Source organism: Notolabrus celidotus, chromosome 20 (assembly GCF_009762535.1).
Source record: "Notolabrus celidotus isolate fNotCel1 chromosome 20, fNotCel1.pri, whole genome shotgun sequence".
Classification (NCBI taxonomy): Eukaryota; Metazoa; Chordata; class Actinopteri; order Labriformes; family Labridae; genus Notolabrus; species Notolabrus celidotus.
The window spans coordinates 4,822,402-4,840,158 of NC_048291.1; the positions used below are offsets into that span (position 1 = coordinate 4,822,402).

General features: G+C 40.1%; 1 protein-coding gene across 1 annotated transcript in view; it reads left to right on the forward strand.

The window, feature by feature from the left end:
- Nucleotides 1-12,826, forward strand: part of LOC117832468 (RNA binding protein fox-1 homolog 3-like) — a 366,580-nt gene extending 353,754 nt beyond the window's left edge. Inside the window, exon 13 of the mRNA XM_034711616.1 lies at nt 7,558-12,826. Within this exon, the coding sequence (XP_034567507.1) occupies nt 7,558-7,560 (3 nt within the window). The 3' untranslated portion in view covers nt 7,561-12,826. The remainder of the gene's footprint in view (nt 1-7,557) is intronic.
- Nucleotides 12,827-17,757: the final 4,931 nt, after the last annotated feature.

Genomic DNA, 17,757 nt, shown 5'->3' on the forward strand with positions numbered 1-17,757 from the left:
AAGCCTGAAACAGCTCTGAGAGGGTAGGTGTCAGACGAGGTGATCAACAGCACATCAAAGAAAAACCCTTTTAGTACTTTTTCTGCAGAAAATATTCTTGTTGTAAGCAGGAGGAGATTTCGTGTCAGAAACATAATTAATTCAGCAACGATAGAGGCATTACTTTGTCCACAGGGGGGCGCCAAAGCCAACGCAAACAGAAAGTTCCTCACAGGAGCTTTAAAAATAAATACAATTATAATTATCATCGCCCTGTGATGGGTTGGCGACCTGTTCAGGGTGTACCCTGCTTTCCCCCTGTGTCCCCGAATGGGATAAGCGGTCAAGATAATGGATGGATGGATAATTATCATCAATACAAAACATTAAAGTAGTAAAATTATGAAACCCAACATAAAAGCCTGAATAGATAATATTGTCACTTTCCTCCTCTGGTCTCTTCTTGTCCTGTACTGAGGAGTCGTATCAGTCAAACCAGCCCTCCACAAGGTTTATTTACAACATAGTAAACCAGTCTTTTCTTTAAATGCATAATAATGGGACCACTTGAAAATGAGATGGTACATCTCAAGGGGTCTATCATGATAAATAAACTCAAACACTTCTCTATAATGACCTAATGAAGGAGGGATCTGTGCTACCAGCCTGATCCCTGTCTCTGTGTGTCCCCTCGGTCATCACTTTAAATATTATCATTAAAGCATCAAACAGTTGTTAGTTTTTAACTACAAAAAGTAACACAATGAAGTGGTGACACATAAATCTACTAGGGTTAATTATTCTAGGACTCAAAAAGGAGTGTCCAAAATCACAATTTAAAGCATCAACAAATGGGAATGGGCTGCATTGAAATTCAAAGAACGCTCCTGGCAGCCCAAATAGTTGATTCAAACACGAGTCCAACGTTTGATGAAGCTAATCATAGTGAAGGATTTTGTGTTGGAACCTGGGGTCCCTGGCCACCTCTAGTCTGGGGCCAACTTCTGGTTTCAACACCTCTCTGTGCATTTCAGACTGTTTTTTTAGTTGCATCAGTGCGTCCCACTTTTAGATAAAAATAACATGTTAAAAGTGCGTCTCAATGTGCTCTCAAATATTTATATGTTGTGCTCAGAAACTGACATCATGCTGTGTTGAATAAGACACATTGGACATATTTAAGTCCTGTTACAGATCACTTGGTGCTCCTCACGGGACAGAAATTGAATCTGGAAATCCAAACACTCAGATCCAAGAATGAAAGTTAAATTTTTTGGTGCACAAAATTAGTTTTAAGTGATTGTAGTTTCTTGCATTTTGCACATTAGCTTGGTTTAGGTGTTGCTTATTAACCCACTGGCATATCCATCCACATTTATCTGAGCTGAAGAGCTCAGCATCACATACTGGGACACTGATAAGTCCAGCCAGCAGCCTTATATTATTCTGATTATTATATGTCACTTTAAGTCATATTAAGCTCCAAAACACCAAGTTTAATAATAATAAGTGCACTTTAAGATGTTTTAAGATCTGTAAGATAAGTGCTTTACTTTAATGATGGAGAGGGAAGTAACATGAAAACAAATGGAGCTACATCAGTGGTTGCTCTTCTTCCTCTGCTCCTGCTGTCATGTTGTTACAGGGTCAGGTCTGAGATCAGTCTGCACGGGATCGTCTAGAGTTTACAGAAAGAAAAAAAAAAAGTTCAAAAAAAGCATTGTTTAACTGTTTCAGTGTCAGCTTATCAAGGCTTAAAAGTTAAAGACACGCCATGTAATGTACATAACTCTGGTAGTCAGTATCTTAGAGGTCTGAGCAGTTTCTTTATGCTTACAGTGAGTCAAAGTAATTTTAAATGTGAATTTATAAAAAGAAATTTGCTTTTGTTGTATTCCATAACCAGCTTAATATGCAACCAGACCTCTATTGGATTCAAACATTTGTTAATTTGTAATAGCCGTACTGAGAAATGTTTACATATCTGCAGAAAATAGTCTTTATCCATTATTTATATTTAATACAAGTATTCAGTAAGCCCTGATAAGCTGGCGGGTGCATTTATTAAAAAGATTTGTACAAAAGAGAACCAAGCAAAAAAGTCACAGTTCCTGTAAATACATTTAAATGTATATACACACACACAAACACACTATATCGCAATTCTCTGAGTAACTGTTTTATATGTATTCCTATATGAAGTGGGGTTATCTGTGTATTTTCAATTCAGCTGAACTTGTTCTTGAACTGTATGTACTTTCTATATTGAGAATATATTGTCTGAAAGGTGTAAAGTACTTTTCTTTTGGATTAATTTCATAGCTTTAAGTATCATGACCTTTCATTTACTCATGATTAATTTTGTTGTCAGTATGTGACATATAAGTAACCTCTGATTGTTTTGAGTGTCAGAATAAAGCAGTTATAAGAATATAATGTCTGTTTTCACACATGGATGTTGTCGATGTTTTGGGGGGTTTCAGTCATCCTCAGATATTGTATTTTTTTTTTTTTTTTTTAGGGGGGGGTGTGTGATTTTTTTTTTTTTTTTTTACTTTTTAACATTTTCTCAGTTTGTGTGTGTTGTGTTTAGCAGCAAAATGGGAATATTGCAATTGAAACCAAGAGACAAAAATGAAGTTTCCCAATTTGAAAACTGCACTTTGCAAAAATCTATTTGAATATTTACGACATTGATTTGAGAAGAAATCGATGAATAAACAGAGTTGGAGGTGAAGAATACCATTTTGAGAATTAAGTCACAAATTTGTGGGAAAGAAAATCAGAAAAAAGTATGTCAGAGAATCTCATCGCCTCCGACTTTCGCACATCAGACGCCTCTGTTGTCCTCGCCCTCCTTAAATCATACTTTTTAAATTGGATTTAAAGGTGACATATCACGCTTTTTTCATCAATATATATTGGTCTAAGAGGTCCCCAAAACATGTCTTTAAAGTTTATGCTCAAAAAAACACTTTGAAATCAGATTTTGGCATGCCTGAAAAACCCTCTTCTTCAGTCCTCCTCAGAACAGTCTGATTTCTCTCTGACCACGCCCCCTCAGGAAGTGGATGTGGCCTCGGCTCTCCAGCACGTTGATCTAATGATTACATGTTGGCTGAATATACACACTGCTCACAGACCCGCGTTACTTCAACCCTCTGAATCTGATCCAGAATCTGATCCTGATGGAGAGGCGCCTGCAGCAGGACCTTTCTGAACCATTAGTCACAGATTTAGTGTTTCTTGTTGTTTTATTTATCAGTATGTCGACGTGTGTCTCGGTACACAGCGACGAACATGTAGCTATGTGGCTATGCTAACTAGCGCTAGCACTTATCCATGATAAATAAAAATCATCCACTAGAACTTCAAATCTGCAGACGTGGGGAGTAAAACCGACCTTTGTGTTTATTAAGACAGCCTACAACTAGCATGCCTCCCTCCTAAGCTCCTTGTTAGCACACATGTGTGCAGGGAATGAAAAACAGAGGAGGGGTTGAGTTGTATTTTATACAGTCTATGGGCTGAACAAGCTCCAAGCTCTGACCTCCATGACAGACCGGATATTGTTGTTACATAACAAAACACTGAAAACTGAAATGGCTCGTTTTAGACACATTTACAGAAAGGTGGAGAAATCAGAACAGGGGCAGAATATTTTTTTTTTAATTTTTGGGGGGTTTGTAGACATGCCAGGGACACATATTTCAGGTAGAGAAGCATTGAAAAGTCGATTTTGCATGATATGTCACCTTTAACATTTTATCATCCGTCATAAATGAATCATAAACTAACTTCTTCATTAATTTAACATTAAGAAAACCTTACAAAGGAAGCCACTTTTCCTACCATTCATCTTCACTTGGTGTATTATCTCCTGTTTACTGGCTGCGTTTGTGGCGTAACCAGGATGCGCCAAAGTGAAAAATTTGCAACTTTTTTACGAATTTGAGACCGTTTAATCTCAAACATTGTGGCTTTAATTTTCCAGTATTACTCTTCTCCTCAGGCTCCTTTGTTCATATCTTTATTTAACAATGACCCTAACACGCTGTCTTAAATATTTGACCTCAAAGTTTAAGAAAAATGTCACAAATCCAAACAGTGCACGACTGCAATACAAGACATCGTAAGTTTGAAATCTGTGTTAGCATCTTGTTGCATGTTCGTATTATCAGACACATTAGCAACAAGCTCAGTTATAGTGCAAGTGGAATCAAAATAGAAAAGACAAACATTGAGTATTCACGATTTTTGAGCAAGAGAGACCTCTAGTGGCCGAACAGAGAAAAGTTCGGAGCAAGCGTATTGGTGATGGTGTCTGTTCAGTGTGGACGCTGGAGGTGATGGAGGGGTCAAACACAGTAGTTCACAGGGGGGAGGGAGATGGTTCTCGTCTAACGTGAAACCAAATGTCAACGCTTAATCTTTTTTTTTTTTCTTTTTTGTCGAATGTGTTTCGCAAAAATTTGTAACTTTTTTCGTACAAATTTGCAAACGTTCAATCTCATTAATTTGTGACTTTAATTTTCCAGTATTACTCTTCTCCTCAGTCTCCTTTGTTCCTTTTTTATTTAACAATGACCCTAACAAGCTGTCGTAAATATTTGACCTGAAAAGTTAAGAAAACAAAAATCCAAAAAGTGCACGACTGCGATACAAGACATCGTAAGTTTGAAATCTGTGTTAGCATCTTGTTGCATGTTCGTATTATCAGACACATTAGCAACAAGTTCAGTTATAGTGCAAGTGGAATCAAAATAGAAAAGACAAACATCGTATATTTACGATTTTTGAGCAAGAGAGACCTCTAGTGGCCGAACAGAGAAAAGTTCGGAGCAAGCGTATTAGTGATGGAGTTCGTTCAGTGTGGACGCTGGAGGTGATGGAGGGGTCAAACACAGTAGTTCACAGGGGGGAGGGAGATGGTTCTTGTCTAACGTGAAACCAAATGTCAACGCTTAATCTTTTTTTTTTTCTTTTTTGTGGAATGTGTTTCGCAAAAAATTGAAACTTTTTTCGTACAAATTTGCAACCGTTTAATCTCACAAATTTGTGACTTTAATTTTCCAGTATTACTCTTCTCCTCAGTCTCCTTTGTTCCTTTTTTATTTAACAATGACCCTAACAAGCTGTCGTAAATATTTGACCTGAAAAGTTAAGAAAACAAAAATCCAAAAAGTGCACGACTGCGGTACAAGACATCGTAAGTTTGAAATCTGTGTTAGCATCTTGTTGCATGTTCTTATTATCAGATACCATAGCAACAAGTTCAGTTATAGTGCAAGTGGAATCAAAACAGAAAAGACAAACATTGAGTATTTCCGATTTTTGGGCAAGAGAGACCTCTAGTGGCCGAACAGAGAAAAGTTCGGAGCAAGCGTATTAGTGATGGAGTCTGTTCAGTGTGGACGCTGGAGGTGATGGAGGGGTCAAACACAGTAGTTCACAGGGGGGAGGGAGATAGTTCTCGTCCAATGTGAAACCAAATGTGAATGCTTAATCTTCTTATTTTTTATTTTCTTTGTCGAATGTGTTTTCGCAAAAAAAATTCTAACTTTTTTCGTACGAATTTGCGACTATTTAACCTCACAAATTTGTGACTTTAATTCTGGAGTATTACTCTTCTCCTCAGTCTCCTTTGTTCCTTTTTTTTTATTTAACTACGCTGTCATAAATATTTGACCTCAAAGTTTAAGAAAAAGAACGTTCAATACTGCGATACAAGACATCGTAAGTTTGAAATTGGTGCTAGCATCCTGTTGCATGTTCGTATTATAAGACACATTAGCAACAAGCTCAGTTATAGTGCAAGTGGAATCGAAATAGAAAAGACAAACATCGGATATTTACGATTTTTGAAGCAAGAGAGACCTCTAGTGGCCGAACAGAGAAAAGTTCGGAGCAAGGTGGCGTAGCATTTCAGTGATGGAGGGGTCAAACACAGCAGGTTCGTGAAACCAAATGTCAACGCTCACTTCTCGTTTTTTGCTTTTATAATACAGATGGCGCCAAATCAAATACTTGCTTGATATAACAGGTGCTAACTCTAACCTATATGTATTCAGTATTCATCTAGCTCAACAAGAATGCTTATCTAACCCAACCCACCAAGAAGTTCTGTTGACTAAACCGAACCCTGAGCTGTTTACGACATTACTTATTTACCTCTATCTCGAGGTGGACCAAAAGTTAGCCTTACCCACTCCAATAAGGGGACCACCATGGTTGGTTTTCAAAAAACCCTCTTTAGAAACCAACAGGTGACATCACTGAGACCACGTCCTTGTTTCACACAGTCTGTGATATGGACCTGTAGCTCTCTGTGTGGGTATAAAGTAGAACAGCTCTTTGTATCTGGGTGACCCAGCCTTCTAATGGGCTCAACTTTTAATTACTAAAGACAGACTTGTTAAACAAACTATGACTGAGAGAGGCAGAGACTCTGATACCTGAACTAACCCTCCCCTGAATCCTTCACGTCCGTGGGTGATTAATATATTTGTCTCTGCAGCCCTTTGAGTTCTGCGCTGCCTGTCAGAGAGGACTATATGTAGCTCCGGCGCTATTGTGCTCCCTTCCCTGCTGAGCTATAAGGCTGCATGTGGATATTTTTGTATAGTGGGTCCCTGGTGAGGGCTCAGTAAAGCTGAGGTATAGAATAGATAGGGGAGGTGCTGAGGGCAGCTCCTGAATGAGAACAAGGGGGAGGGGGACAGGGTGGACGCTGATTGAGCACGCCACTGGGTTGAGTGTTTGTCTCTCTGGATTGGAAGTTGGGTGGGGGCGGTTAGGGTGGAGAGTAACTCACTACAAAGGCAAATTAAAGCCTCGTCTTCTTTCATTTCTTAATTTATTTATTTTTTGTCAGAGGCTCTGTGGAGCTGCTGGAGATCACTCTGCATTAGCGAGCATCTGTCATGACGAGGGTCCCGGGACACTCGCCTTGCCTCGCCTGCCCCCCCCCGACACCCACACACCCACACCCCCACACCCACCCTCCATTCTCTTGCATCCATCCAGCCCCATTACACTGAGACTTTTTCCTCTTTGCAGTGCCAAAGTGCCGATCTCCACTTGTATGATTACAGCACGCTCTGATCTTTATTCTGGGGAGAGCAGTAGCACTAGCTTTGGCAGGCGTGCGGCCTCTGCTCTTGCTTCTGTTGTGTCGCATTATACAAGAACGGGGGATGAAAAGTGAATGAAGCTGTTGTCTCTCTGCTGCGCTCAAACTTTTTATGCAGCTGAGTTTTAGAATCGTTTCCTTTTAGCTGTGTTTGACTCCATCCATGCGATGTGAACTTTTTCCCATCTTGTGACAGTGTGCATTAGAGAGATCTTGAGCGCGGGGAAGTTGTTTATTTCATACATTATCCCATACATTTTTCTTTCAAAGGGACTGTTTCCCCTGCCTATTCTTTCTGTAACACTCCTGCAAACTTGTTCAGGGACTTGCAACTGAGCTGCACCACACTCACTTCTCATAGCACCTCTCATTATGTATGCCTTATCAGACCTGCATCACCTTCTGCATATTTACAAGTCTCCCCACTTTTCTCCCCCTGTTTCCAGTAAATACAAAAGGAAGAGCTGTACTCAGTATTGATGGACATCACAGATGAAAACAACGAAGAGAGGAGAACTAGCTTTAAGAAAATAACACAAGAAGAAGACGAGAAGGAGTCCCTCTACTGAGGCTGGCGAGGGAATGACGGGAGGCGTACAAAGTGGCGCCGCAGCAGCGGTGTCAAAACCAGCCACAAACTTGACAGACGGAGTGAGCCAGTTTCCACCAGGGACCACCTTTTTGCCGGGTAGAAAAAGACAGAGAGAGAATGAAAAGTGTCCCGTTATTATAAAACATTTTATTTTTCTATACTTTTGTGATTTACAATGGTAAAAAGTGTGTATAAAGCAGTATATATGTACAAATCTGTTTTTATGTTTTTTGGTAAGGGAGATGAACAGTTGGCCCTTGATGCTGATTCTGTGGTATGCAGGAAGGAGGAGGGAGGAGCTCCCCCTCCTCTCTCTATGGCACACTGCTCTGTCGCCGAGGTTGTGTAAAAAAACAAACAAACAAACAAACAAACAAACAAACAGAAAGGTGGCAGGGAGAGCTCGGCATCCAGGCAGACGCACTTTCTACGCTGTACTTCCGGTGGAGTCAAAAGGTCAGCCTCCTGGTCTCACTGCTCCGCCTTCTTCCTTCCAACCTCCCCGCCCTTGACTTTCCTTCCTAACTTCCTAACTTACTTCCTTCCTTTTCCCGGGCCTGTGATGTCGCACCTTCCCTCCTTGTTGCGGTGTCACTGACCGGCAGCGCCTACTGTTAGCAGCGTCCCTTGTGGATACTGTCGTGATGTCACTTTCTCCTGGCAGCACCATTGGGCATCCCCGCCCTCCCCAATGGGCAGCGTCACTGGTTTACAGCGTTGGGGAGTGGGGGGGTGAGCCACGGCGGGACGGTGAGACGGTATACAGCCGAGCCTCCCCGGTCTGCCCCTCTCCACGCCCCAGCAGAGGTCAAAGACTACGGACTAGTTAGAGATAAAACGGCGCTGAGTCGCCGACTTTACTCACCTGCCAGACTCCGAGCCCAAGCCTTCGTGTCACTCTGCACCGACGGACGGACTTTTCAGACCAACGTGAAAACAAGGTGCGTACAACTACCAAGGATGCACGTTTCCACCCTGACGAGAATAACTCATCAACGTCCATGTAACAAATTGAATTATAACCGAATAATCCCATTGTACTACATCAGCAGGTGCATAACCAAAACACAAGCCTGAGGCATATAGACTATGTCGCTAGATAAAAAAACATTATAGAAATACAGTAGTGCCCATCCAACGGTAACAAAGGAACGAGGGCTGAAATATGTCGATTTCTTTTGTCAATGTATTCTGAGAATATTTATTTGTGTGTTTAAAATTTTGGGTTTTTTTTTTGCAGCACTGAAAACTTTTAAAGAGGAAAAAAAATTGATTTGGTGGAAAGCGAAAAATTCTTTATATCAGGAGAGTCACTGTAAACGTGTTTAAACAAGAATGTTGGTTCAGTTCTTTGAATGTACATTAATGTCTAGGGTGTCCAATAAGTATGTATTCTTTTTCTGTATATAAATATATATACATATCTATTATATGGGCTGTGGTGATGTCAGGGAGTAGAGGGGGTGGGCAGGAAAGCCTCTGGCCCCCGAACATAGATATCAGACCCCCTTTCCCCTCCCCCCTCTCCAACTAAATATGTCCCTGATATTTACTGTAACATGTGATCATGTGTTATATGATTGAAAGTGTGATGGTGATAGTGTGAACTGATCTCCCTCCAAACCCCCCGCCCCTTTTACCACACAAACACACACACACACAAACACACACAGATGAACACACAGTGCTACTTTTTTTTCCCCCCATCAAATGCAAAACATCATCCTCCTTTTACCCCCACAGACGCTTCAGGAAAAGAATCAGTAATTTGGCCCTTCATTGGAGCTGGGAAGACTTGCTAATTAGCGCTAGGTGTTGTGGGTGTCAGATAAAAAGTTTATGAATATTGATTTTTCTTTTCTTACTTGAACCAAAGTATGATTTGAACACACAGTCTCAGTGCTCTTTGATCAGGAGACAGCGAGACTCTGTGATGACGGCGGAGCCCCGGATGTGTATTGACGTGACCCAGATTTCATTCGCTCATCGCCGCTGAGGAGGGAAGAGCTCGCTGTTCTAATCTAACGAGCCCCGCACTGATGAAGCCAAGCTTCCTGCAGCAGCCCTCGCTTTATGAACTGCTGTTCTCATGCTGACCCTGGTGGGCGGGCGCTTTTATTGCATATTGGAGAAAAAAAAAAAAACCTGCTGGCCCTGAAAAGAAACTTTTTTTTTTTCTCAAGGGGGCGAGCAGGTTCAGGTGAAGCACAACTTTGTTTGAGAGTTCAGGGTACACTACTTAGCTAGTAGTGGTTTTGTGTGAATTGCTCCAAGAGGGGAAACACTTGGTTAAGCTCCTGACTTCCTGTACAAAACTACAGTGTGTACTGTTAATATCCTGTACAGTAAATCTCACCTCACAACTCTTGAGTAACTTCATCTTATTTCAGGTTAAAAAAAATGTTCTGAATCAGGGCTCCTACCCACGCGACCTCTGTTCATCTGTACACAGCTTCTCATATATTACAAAGAGTATCTATATCATGGCAACTAACTGTTGTGAAGTCTAATTGGGGTAAAGTCGGTCATTTGTTCTCCCATGCAGCGATCATATGCAGGCTTAGCATTTTTATACCTGTGGGTTTGTTTCTGAGAGTCACGTGATCCACCTGGCCTACTTAGAGGCTCGTGGTGGGTCAGGAACGACTCGGGAGCAGGGTTTGGAGTTTTTACTTTGACGGGGGACTTCCTGGGAGGCAGAGCCGCTCTGATGAGGGGAGTTCACACACAGAGAGAGAGAGAGATGAAGAGGCACAGTTTTGATTTCTTTTAATTTTACAGTTTGATCTGATTTCATCCACTGAACAATCTATGCACTTCACAACCAAAACAGATATGATGTCATACGTGCTAGGCTACTGTTATCTCCTTTTCATTTGAAACGAGTACTTCATGAAATCATGTGCAATAAGGCTTGTGTTCTTTATTTTCATATCCACTAAAACCCAGAAGAAGACGGACAACTTACATCTTAGGGCTGGCTCTCAACCACTCTACAAGGGTTTCAATGTAAGACTAAAATCTTTAGAAGCAGCTCATAAATATACACGTTTGTCTATTTGAAGATAACAGTGAATAGTGCAGTTGGTGGGACTAGTTTCAGCGGCAGATTAATCCAAGTATGCTGTGTAGGTTCCTTTATGGGGTATTTTTTATTTACTCTGTTTTCAGATGACGAAAATATTTCATATTTATATTAGGATGCTGCTCTTTGTATTTTTTATTTTGCAATATCTGCTTAATTTCCCCGTCTTATCGCTAAACTCTGCCGCAGGAAGTGTCTTTTATGTGATTTTTATTCCTTTTTGTGACATAAACCAGAGTTTAGTTTGTAGCTCGTCTTCAAATTGACGTCAGTGGTTGATGCTCAAATATTTGGCAACCATTTTTATTTTAAAAATACTGTTATTGCTGATGCACATATAGTAGCAAGTTCGCAGTAAGGTTATTATAATGTATATTTTTGTTATTAGTCGTAGTAGTCATAGTAGCAGTATTTAAGGTGTTGCAGTGTTTAAGTGGTAAAAATAGCTGGATGTAGATTTAATAAGCGGATCTAATTTGACAAATATATATATATGCATAACACCAAACATGCAAGGTAAGACTCATAAGCAGGGGTGCTGCACAGGGTGGAAAAGTCAGGGCGATAGTTAGGAGCGTGTAAAAAAAATTTGGAACTTCCTGTTTTCACGGGCCTTGTGGTGCCCCTGCACACAAAGTCAGACATATCAGCACATCACTTCTTTTATTATACTTTTTTTTTTAACTTATTTGAATATGCATCATTTAAAAAAAAGATCATTATATGTATGTATCTGTGTAACAATAGCCGTAATCAGTATCAAGAACTTGTTGTGTTAGCTCATGCAGGACAGGCAGCTGATTGAATCATCACAACAAGGCGGTGCATTTAAACACACTCACTTTAACTCACTTCTTAAAAGTTACATGCAAAACTCCCTGCGTCTCAAAACCGAACATAACCGATGTTATAAAACACATCTGAAATATAGCATTGGCTTAAGTTTGCATGGCTGAAATTGCAGAGCTTTATTTTTCACATTAAAGGAAAAACAAAGATACTCCAGTGAGGCTTGTTTCTCTCACTAAGCATCATGGGATTTGTAGTTAAATAACAAAACATGTCGTTATAGACACACCTGATTTATTATTCATTCGTCTCAGCATCAGTGGTAGGGCGTGAATCCATTTTTTTTTTTGTCCTACATTTGAGGCGTTCTTTGCCTCTTTTTAATTTGTCCAGTTGGTTTTGAAGTCTCATAAAACTGTGGCTCTTTGTGTCTCTGCTCTTAAACCTTCTGCTCCCCGGTGAAGCTCTGCCTCTAAAAAGACCCCGTCTGAATCCTCCAGCCTCGCTCCTCAGCAGCGGGATGGAGCGAGGAGCAGGGTTACAGCCACCCTCCCTTCCTTCCTCCCTCCCTTTCCTTCAGATGCCTTCAGTGTAATGAACTGGTCCTGATCTTCCTGAGCACAACTGCTTGAGCTGTGACACTCGCAGGATGCCCCCCTTCCCCCCCTTTTGAGAGTCCCCCCCTGACTACCTTACACCCTCCTCCCCTCCATCCCAAACCTCCCCTCTTTGCCTTCTAGTGTGTGAGTCGACTGGCCCCTTTTGTATTCCTGGTGTTCTGTACATAATTACCCCTCACCCCCTCTCTTTCCCTCACCCGTTCCCGACTCCTCCCCCCTACCTGTCCTTTCAGGGGGCAAAAGAAAAAAAAAACGACATCCTCTGACTCCCCGAAATCTTGTATTTTGTTCTAATAATGACAAAATTTATTTATAAGGATTTTCTAAAATCTATCTCTTTCTCCTTTTTGTAAATGTTCCAGTTAAATAAAGTTTAAAATGTTAAAAAATTTAATGGATATATTGAAAGGTTAAAAAATGTCTCTAGAAGTCCCTGCCCCCCTCCTCTGGCTCTGTACTCTGAACTTTGTGTTTTTGTTTTTTCTCTTTCTGTATGCTTCTCTTTACGTGCTTCAGATGAAGAGTTCTATTTATTATGACATTAACGTTATTATAATTATGACTAATTATTAATATTATCATCATCCTCATCATCCTCATTATTATCATTAATAAACTTGTCTACTTCAGCCTCCGTGTCTCAGCGCTGTTTTATGGTGAGTGATGAGCTGCTGCGTGCTTGTGGGGTGGAGTGGGACTACAAATCCCACGACACAACATCACTGCAACACAGTATGAGATGAGCCAGGTGGAATGGGGCGGGATGACGCTCCCAGACCCATTTGTCTTATGCCAAACCCCCTCCGGATTTACAAGATGGAGAGCACCTGTCTGTCGCCGAGGCCGCCATTTACCTAACCGGAGCAAAGACAAACTCTGAGCGAGAGGAAGAGAGAGGAGAAATATAGACACACGCCTTCAGGGGGATAGAGAGGAGAGGCAAAGAAAAAAAACACAAATGTAAATACTTCAAAAGATCAGTGCCTTTCCATCACTGTTGACTTTGTTTAATCCTTTGAGCCTCTACAAACAATGGGAGATGGGATTTTTTTTGTCACAGCCCTCCGAAAAGCAGAAAAAGAAAAATTGACACGCCAGAAAACACTGTTGTTTTTTTGTGTCAGTGCTGTACCGCATCAAAATGCGCTCAATGTTGTCTGTGCAATATGTGAACACACCATGCATCCTTTTCTTACACTTAGGATTGTTTTACAGCCCGAGGCTTACACTCAAAAACGACTACATCAGCGTGTTAGTTCATGCTTTCCCTCTCGTAGATTGAGCGCAATCAGGGTGGAGATGGAGAAAGATCAAGAAAACTTAACACTTTACATTTTCAAAAGAACAGGCTGTTCCCTCTGTCTCTGTTTGTACCTACAACTACTGCTTCATGTATGATCCCAGTAATTGTGAGCTCAAGAAAGTGCTCCTGCTGTTTACCAAGTGGGAAGTAATGTGACGTATGCCAGGGGTGTAGCTCTAAACATGCAGATAAGGTGCTCAAAAACAGACCCTTTAGCTTACATTCAGGATCTAAGGCTACTTTTTAAAAAGAAGCCAAAATGTATGCTTGGAAAAATCTTTGATTCCTCAGAATGATGCACAAAGGTACCCTAAGACAGACTGTTTGCAATTTGCATACATTTTTCAAGAGCCCTCCACAAAGGTAGAAGGTGCCTTAAAAACTGATGCTAGAGGGCGACTAGAAATAGCAGAAAATCAGAGATTTAAAAAAAGGTACCTTGAAACAGCTGCTTAAAGCTTCTGTGAGGATTTTTTAGCTACTTGACTCTACACATGTAAATAAGGTGCTTAAAAACAGACCCTTTAGCTCACATTCTATCAAGGCTACTTTTTTAAAAAAGACACCAAAAGGTATGAAAAGATCTTAGAGGGTATATTGAAACATGCAATGAATAATCCATCCCAAATATGCTCAAAGGTACCCTAAAACGGACTGTTTACAACTTGTTCAAGGTATCATTTGCATACATTTTTCAAGAGCCCTCCACAAAGGTAGATGGTGCCTCAAAACTGATGCTTAAAAACAGACCCTTTAACTTACATTCAGGATCTGAGGCTACTTTTTAAAAAGAAGCCAAAGGTATGCTGGGAAAAATATTTGATACCTCAGAATGATGTGCAAAGGTACCCTAAGACAGACTGTTTGCAATTTGCATACATTTTTTAAGAACCCTTCACAAAGGTAGATGGTGCATCAAACTGATGCTAGAGTGTGCCTAGAAATAGCAGAAAATCTTAGATAAAAAAAAGGTACCTTGAAACAGCTGCTTAAAGCTTCTGTCAGGATTTCTTAGCTACTTCCCTCTACACATGTAAATAAGGTGCTTACAAACAGTGAAAAGATCTTAGAGGGTATATTGGAATATGCAATTAATAATACATCTGAAAGATGATCAAAGGTACCCTAAAACAGACTGTTTACAACTTGTTTGAGGTATCATTTGCATACATTTTTCAAGAGCCCTCCACAAAGGTAGAAGGTGCCTTAAAAACTGATGCTAGAGGGCGACTAGAAATAGCAGAAAATCAGAGATTTAAAAAAAGGTACCTTGAAACAGCTGCTTAAAGCTTCTGTGAGGATTTTTTAGCTACTTGACTCTACACATGTAAATAAGGTGCTTAAAAACAGACCCTTTAGCTCACATTCTATCAAGGCTACTTTTTTAAAAAAGACACCAAAAGGTATGAAAAGATCTTAGAGGGTATATTGAAACATGCAATGAATAATCCATCCCAAAGATGCTCAAAGGTACCCTAAAACGGACTGTTTACAACTTGTTCAAGGTATCATTTGCATACATTTTTCAAGAGCCCTCCACAAAGGTAGATGGTGCCTCAAAACTGATGCTTAAAAACAGACCCTTTAACTTACATTCAGGATCTGAGGCTACTTTTTAAAAAGAAGCCAAAGGTATGCTGGGAAAAATATTTGATACCTCAGAATGATGTGCAAAGGTACCCTAAGACAGACTGTTTGCAATTTGCATACATTTTTTAAGAACCCTTCACAAAGGTAGATGGTGCATCAAACTGATGCTAGAGTGTGCCTAGAAATAGCAGAAAATCTTAGATAAAAAAAAGGTACCTTGAAACAGCTGCTTAAAGCTTCTGTCAGGATTTCTTAGCTACTTCCCTCTACACATGTAAATAAGGTGCTTACAAACAGTGAAAAGATCTTAGAGGGTATATTGGAATATGCAATTAATAATACATCTGAAAGATGATCAAAGGTACCCTAAAACAGACTGTTTACAACTTGTTTGAGGTATCATTTGCATCAATTTTTCAAGAGCCCTCCACAAAGGTAGATGGTGCCTCAAAACTGACGCTAGAGGGTGACTAGAAATGGCAGAAAATCAGAGATTAAAAAAAAAGTACCTGGAAACAGCTGCTTACAGCTTCTGTCAGGATTTTTTAGCTACTTCACTCTACACATGTAAATAAGGTGCTTAAAAACAGACCCTTTAGCTCACATTCTATCAAGGCTACTTTTTAAAAAAGACACCAAAAGGTATAAAAAGATCCTAGAGGGTATATTGAAACATGCAATGAATAATCCATCCAAAAGATGCTCAAAGGTACCCTAAAACAGACTGTTTACAACGTGTCTGAGGTATCATTTGCATCAATTTTTCAAGAGCCCTCCACAAAAGTAGATGGTGCTTCAAAACTGATGCTTAAAAACAGACCCTTTAACTTACATTCAGGATCTGAGGCTACTTTTTAAAAAGAAGCCAAAAGGTATGCTGGGAAAAATCTTTGATACCTCAGAATGATGCGCAAAGGTACCCTAAGACAGACTGTTTGCAATTTGCATACATTTTTTAAGAACCCTTCACAAAGGTAGATGGTGCATCAAACTGATGCTAGAGTGTGCCTAGAAATAGCAGAAAATCTTAGATAAAAAAAAAGGTACCTTGAAACAGCTGCTTAAAGCTTCTGTCAGGATTTCTTAGCTACTTCCCTCTATGCATGTAAATAAGGTGCTTACAAACAGTGAAAAGATCTTAGAGGGTATATTGAAATATGCAATTAATAATACATCTGAAAGATGCTCAAAGGTACCATAAAACAGACTGTTTACAACTTGTTTGAGGTATCATTTGCATCAATTTTTCAAGAGCCCTCCACAAAGGTAGATGGTGCCTCAAAACTGACGCTAGAGGGTGACTAGAAATGGCAGAAAATCAGAGATAAAAAAAGGTACCTGGAAACAGCTGCTTAAAGCTTCTGTCAGGATTTTTTAGCTACTTCACTGTACAGATGTAAATAAGGTGCTTAAAAACAGACCCTTTAGCTCACATTCTATCAAGGCTACTTTTTAAAAAGGACACCAAAAGGTATGAAAAGATCTCAGAGGGTATATTGGAATATGCAATGAATAATACATCCCAAAGATGCTCAAAGGTACCCTAAAACGGACTGTTTACAACTTGTTCAAGGTATCATTTGCATTCATTTTTCAAGAGTCCTCCACAAAGGTGGATGATGCCTCAAAACTGATGCTATAGGGCATCTAGAAAACAGCAGAAAAATCTGAGATATAAAAAAAAAGGTACCTAGAAACAGACTGTTTGCAATTTGCATACATTTTGAAGACTTCTTCACAAAGGTAGATGGTGCCTCAAAACTGACGCTAGAGGGTGACTAGAAATAGCTGAAAAATCTGAGATTTAAAAAAAAAGTACCTGGAAACAGCTGCTTAAAGCTTCTGTCAGGATTTCTTAGCTACTTCACTCTACACATGTAAATAAGGTGCTTAAAAACAGACCCTTTAGCTCACATTCTAACAAGGCTACTTTTTAAAAGAAGCCAAAAGTTATGAAAAGATCCTAGAGGGTATATTGAAACATGCAATGAATAATCCATCCCAAAGATGCTCAAAGGTACCCTAAAACAGACTGTTTACAAAGTGTCTGAGGTATCATTTGCATCAATTTTTAAGAGCCCTCCACATCTGTAAATTAAGAATTTCAAAGGTGAATATTCCTTTGAGAAACTCTACTATAATGTGCCACATTACGTTAAAACTAAACTTCAACCCTTGGTCAAGCAGATTTAGAAAGTGTGAGGGCTTTTCAGTAGATGGTTCCTCCTTTATACGGTGTAATTTCATCTACTTCCCACTTGGTGGCACTATGTACCCCTCATACATTCCTGCAGGAGGCCTTAGTGGCTTTAACTGAAGTGTTTCATCTTCCCTCACAGGCTCAGTGTCTCCTCTGTCGGACACCTGATCCTCCTCCTGAGTGAAATATCCTCTCCCTGTTTTATTCATACATGTAACGCTTGATTAAGGTCAAATGGGGATCTAAAATATGATAAAAGCATCTGTTGGGCTTCAGCAGAATCTGTCAACCCAACTACAGCAATCGACCATAATCACACAATTATGAAGCGATGAGACACTTTGGCTTTATGGGGAGGGTGCTTTGCTAAAACGGCCCCACGTAAAAACCCCATCTGTACAAATGGGCCTTGGATTTGAGCCAAAGCAGGGGCTAAGAGACCCGATATATCAAGTCACAGTACATCT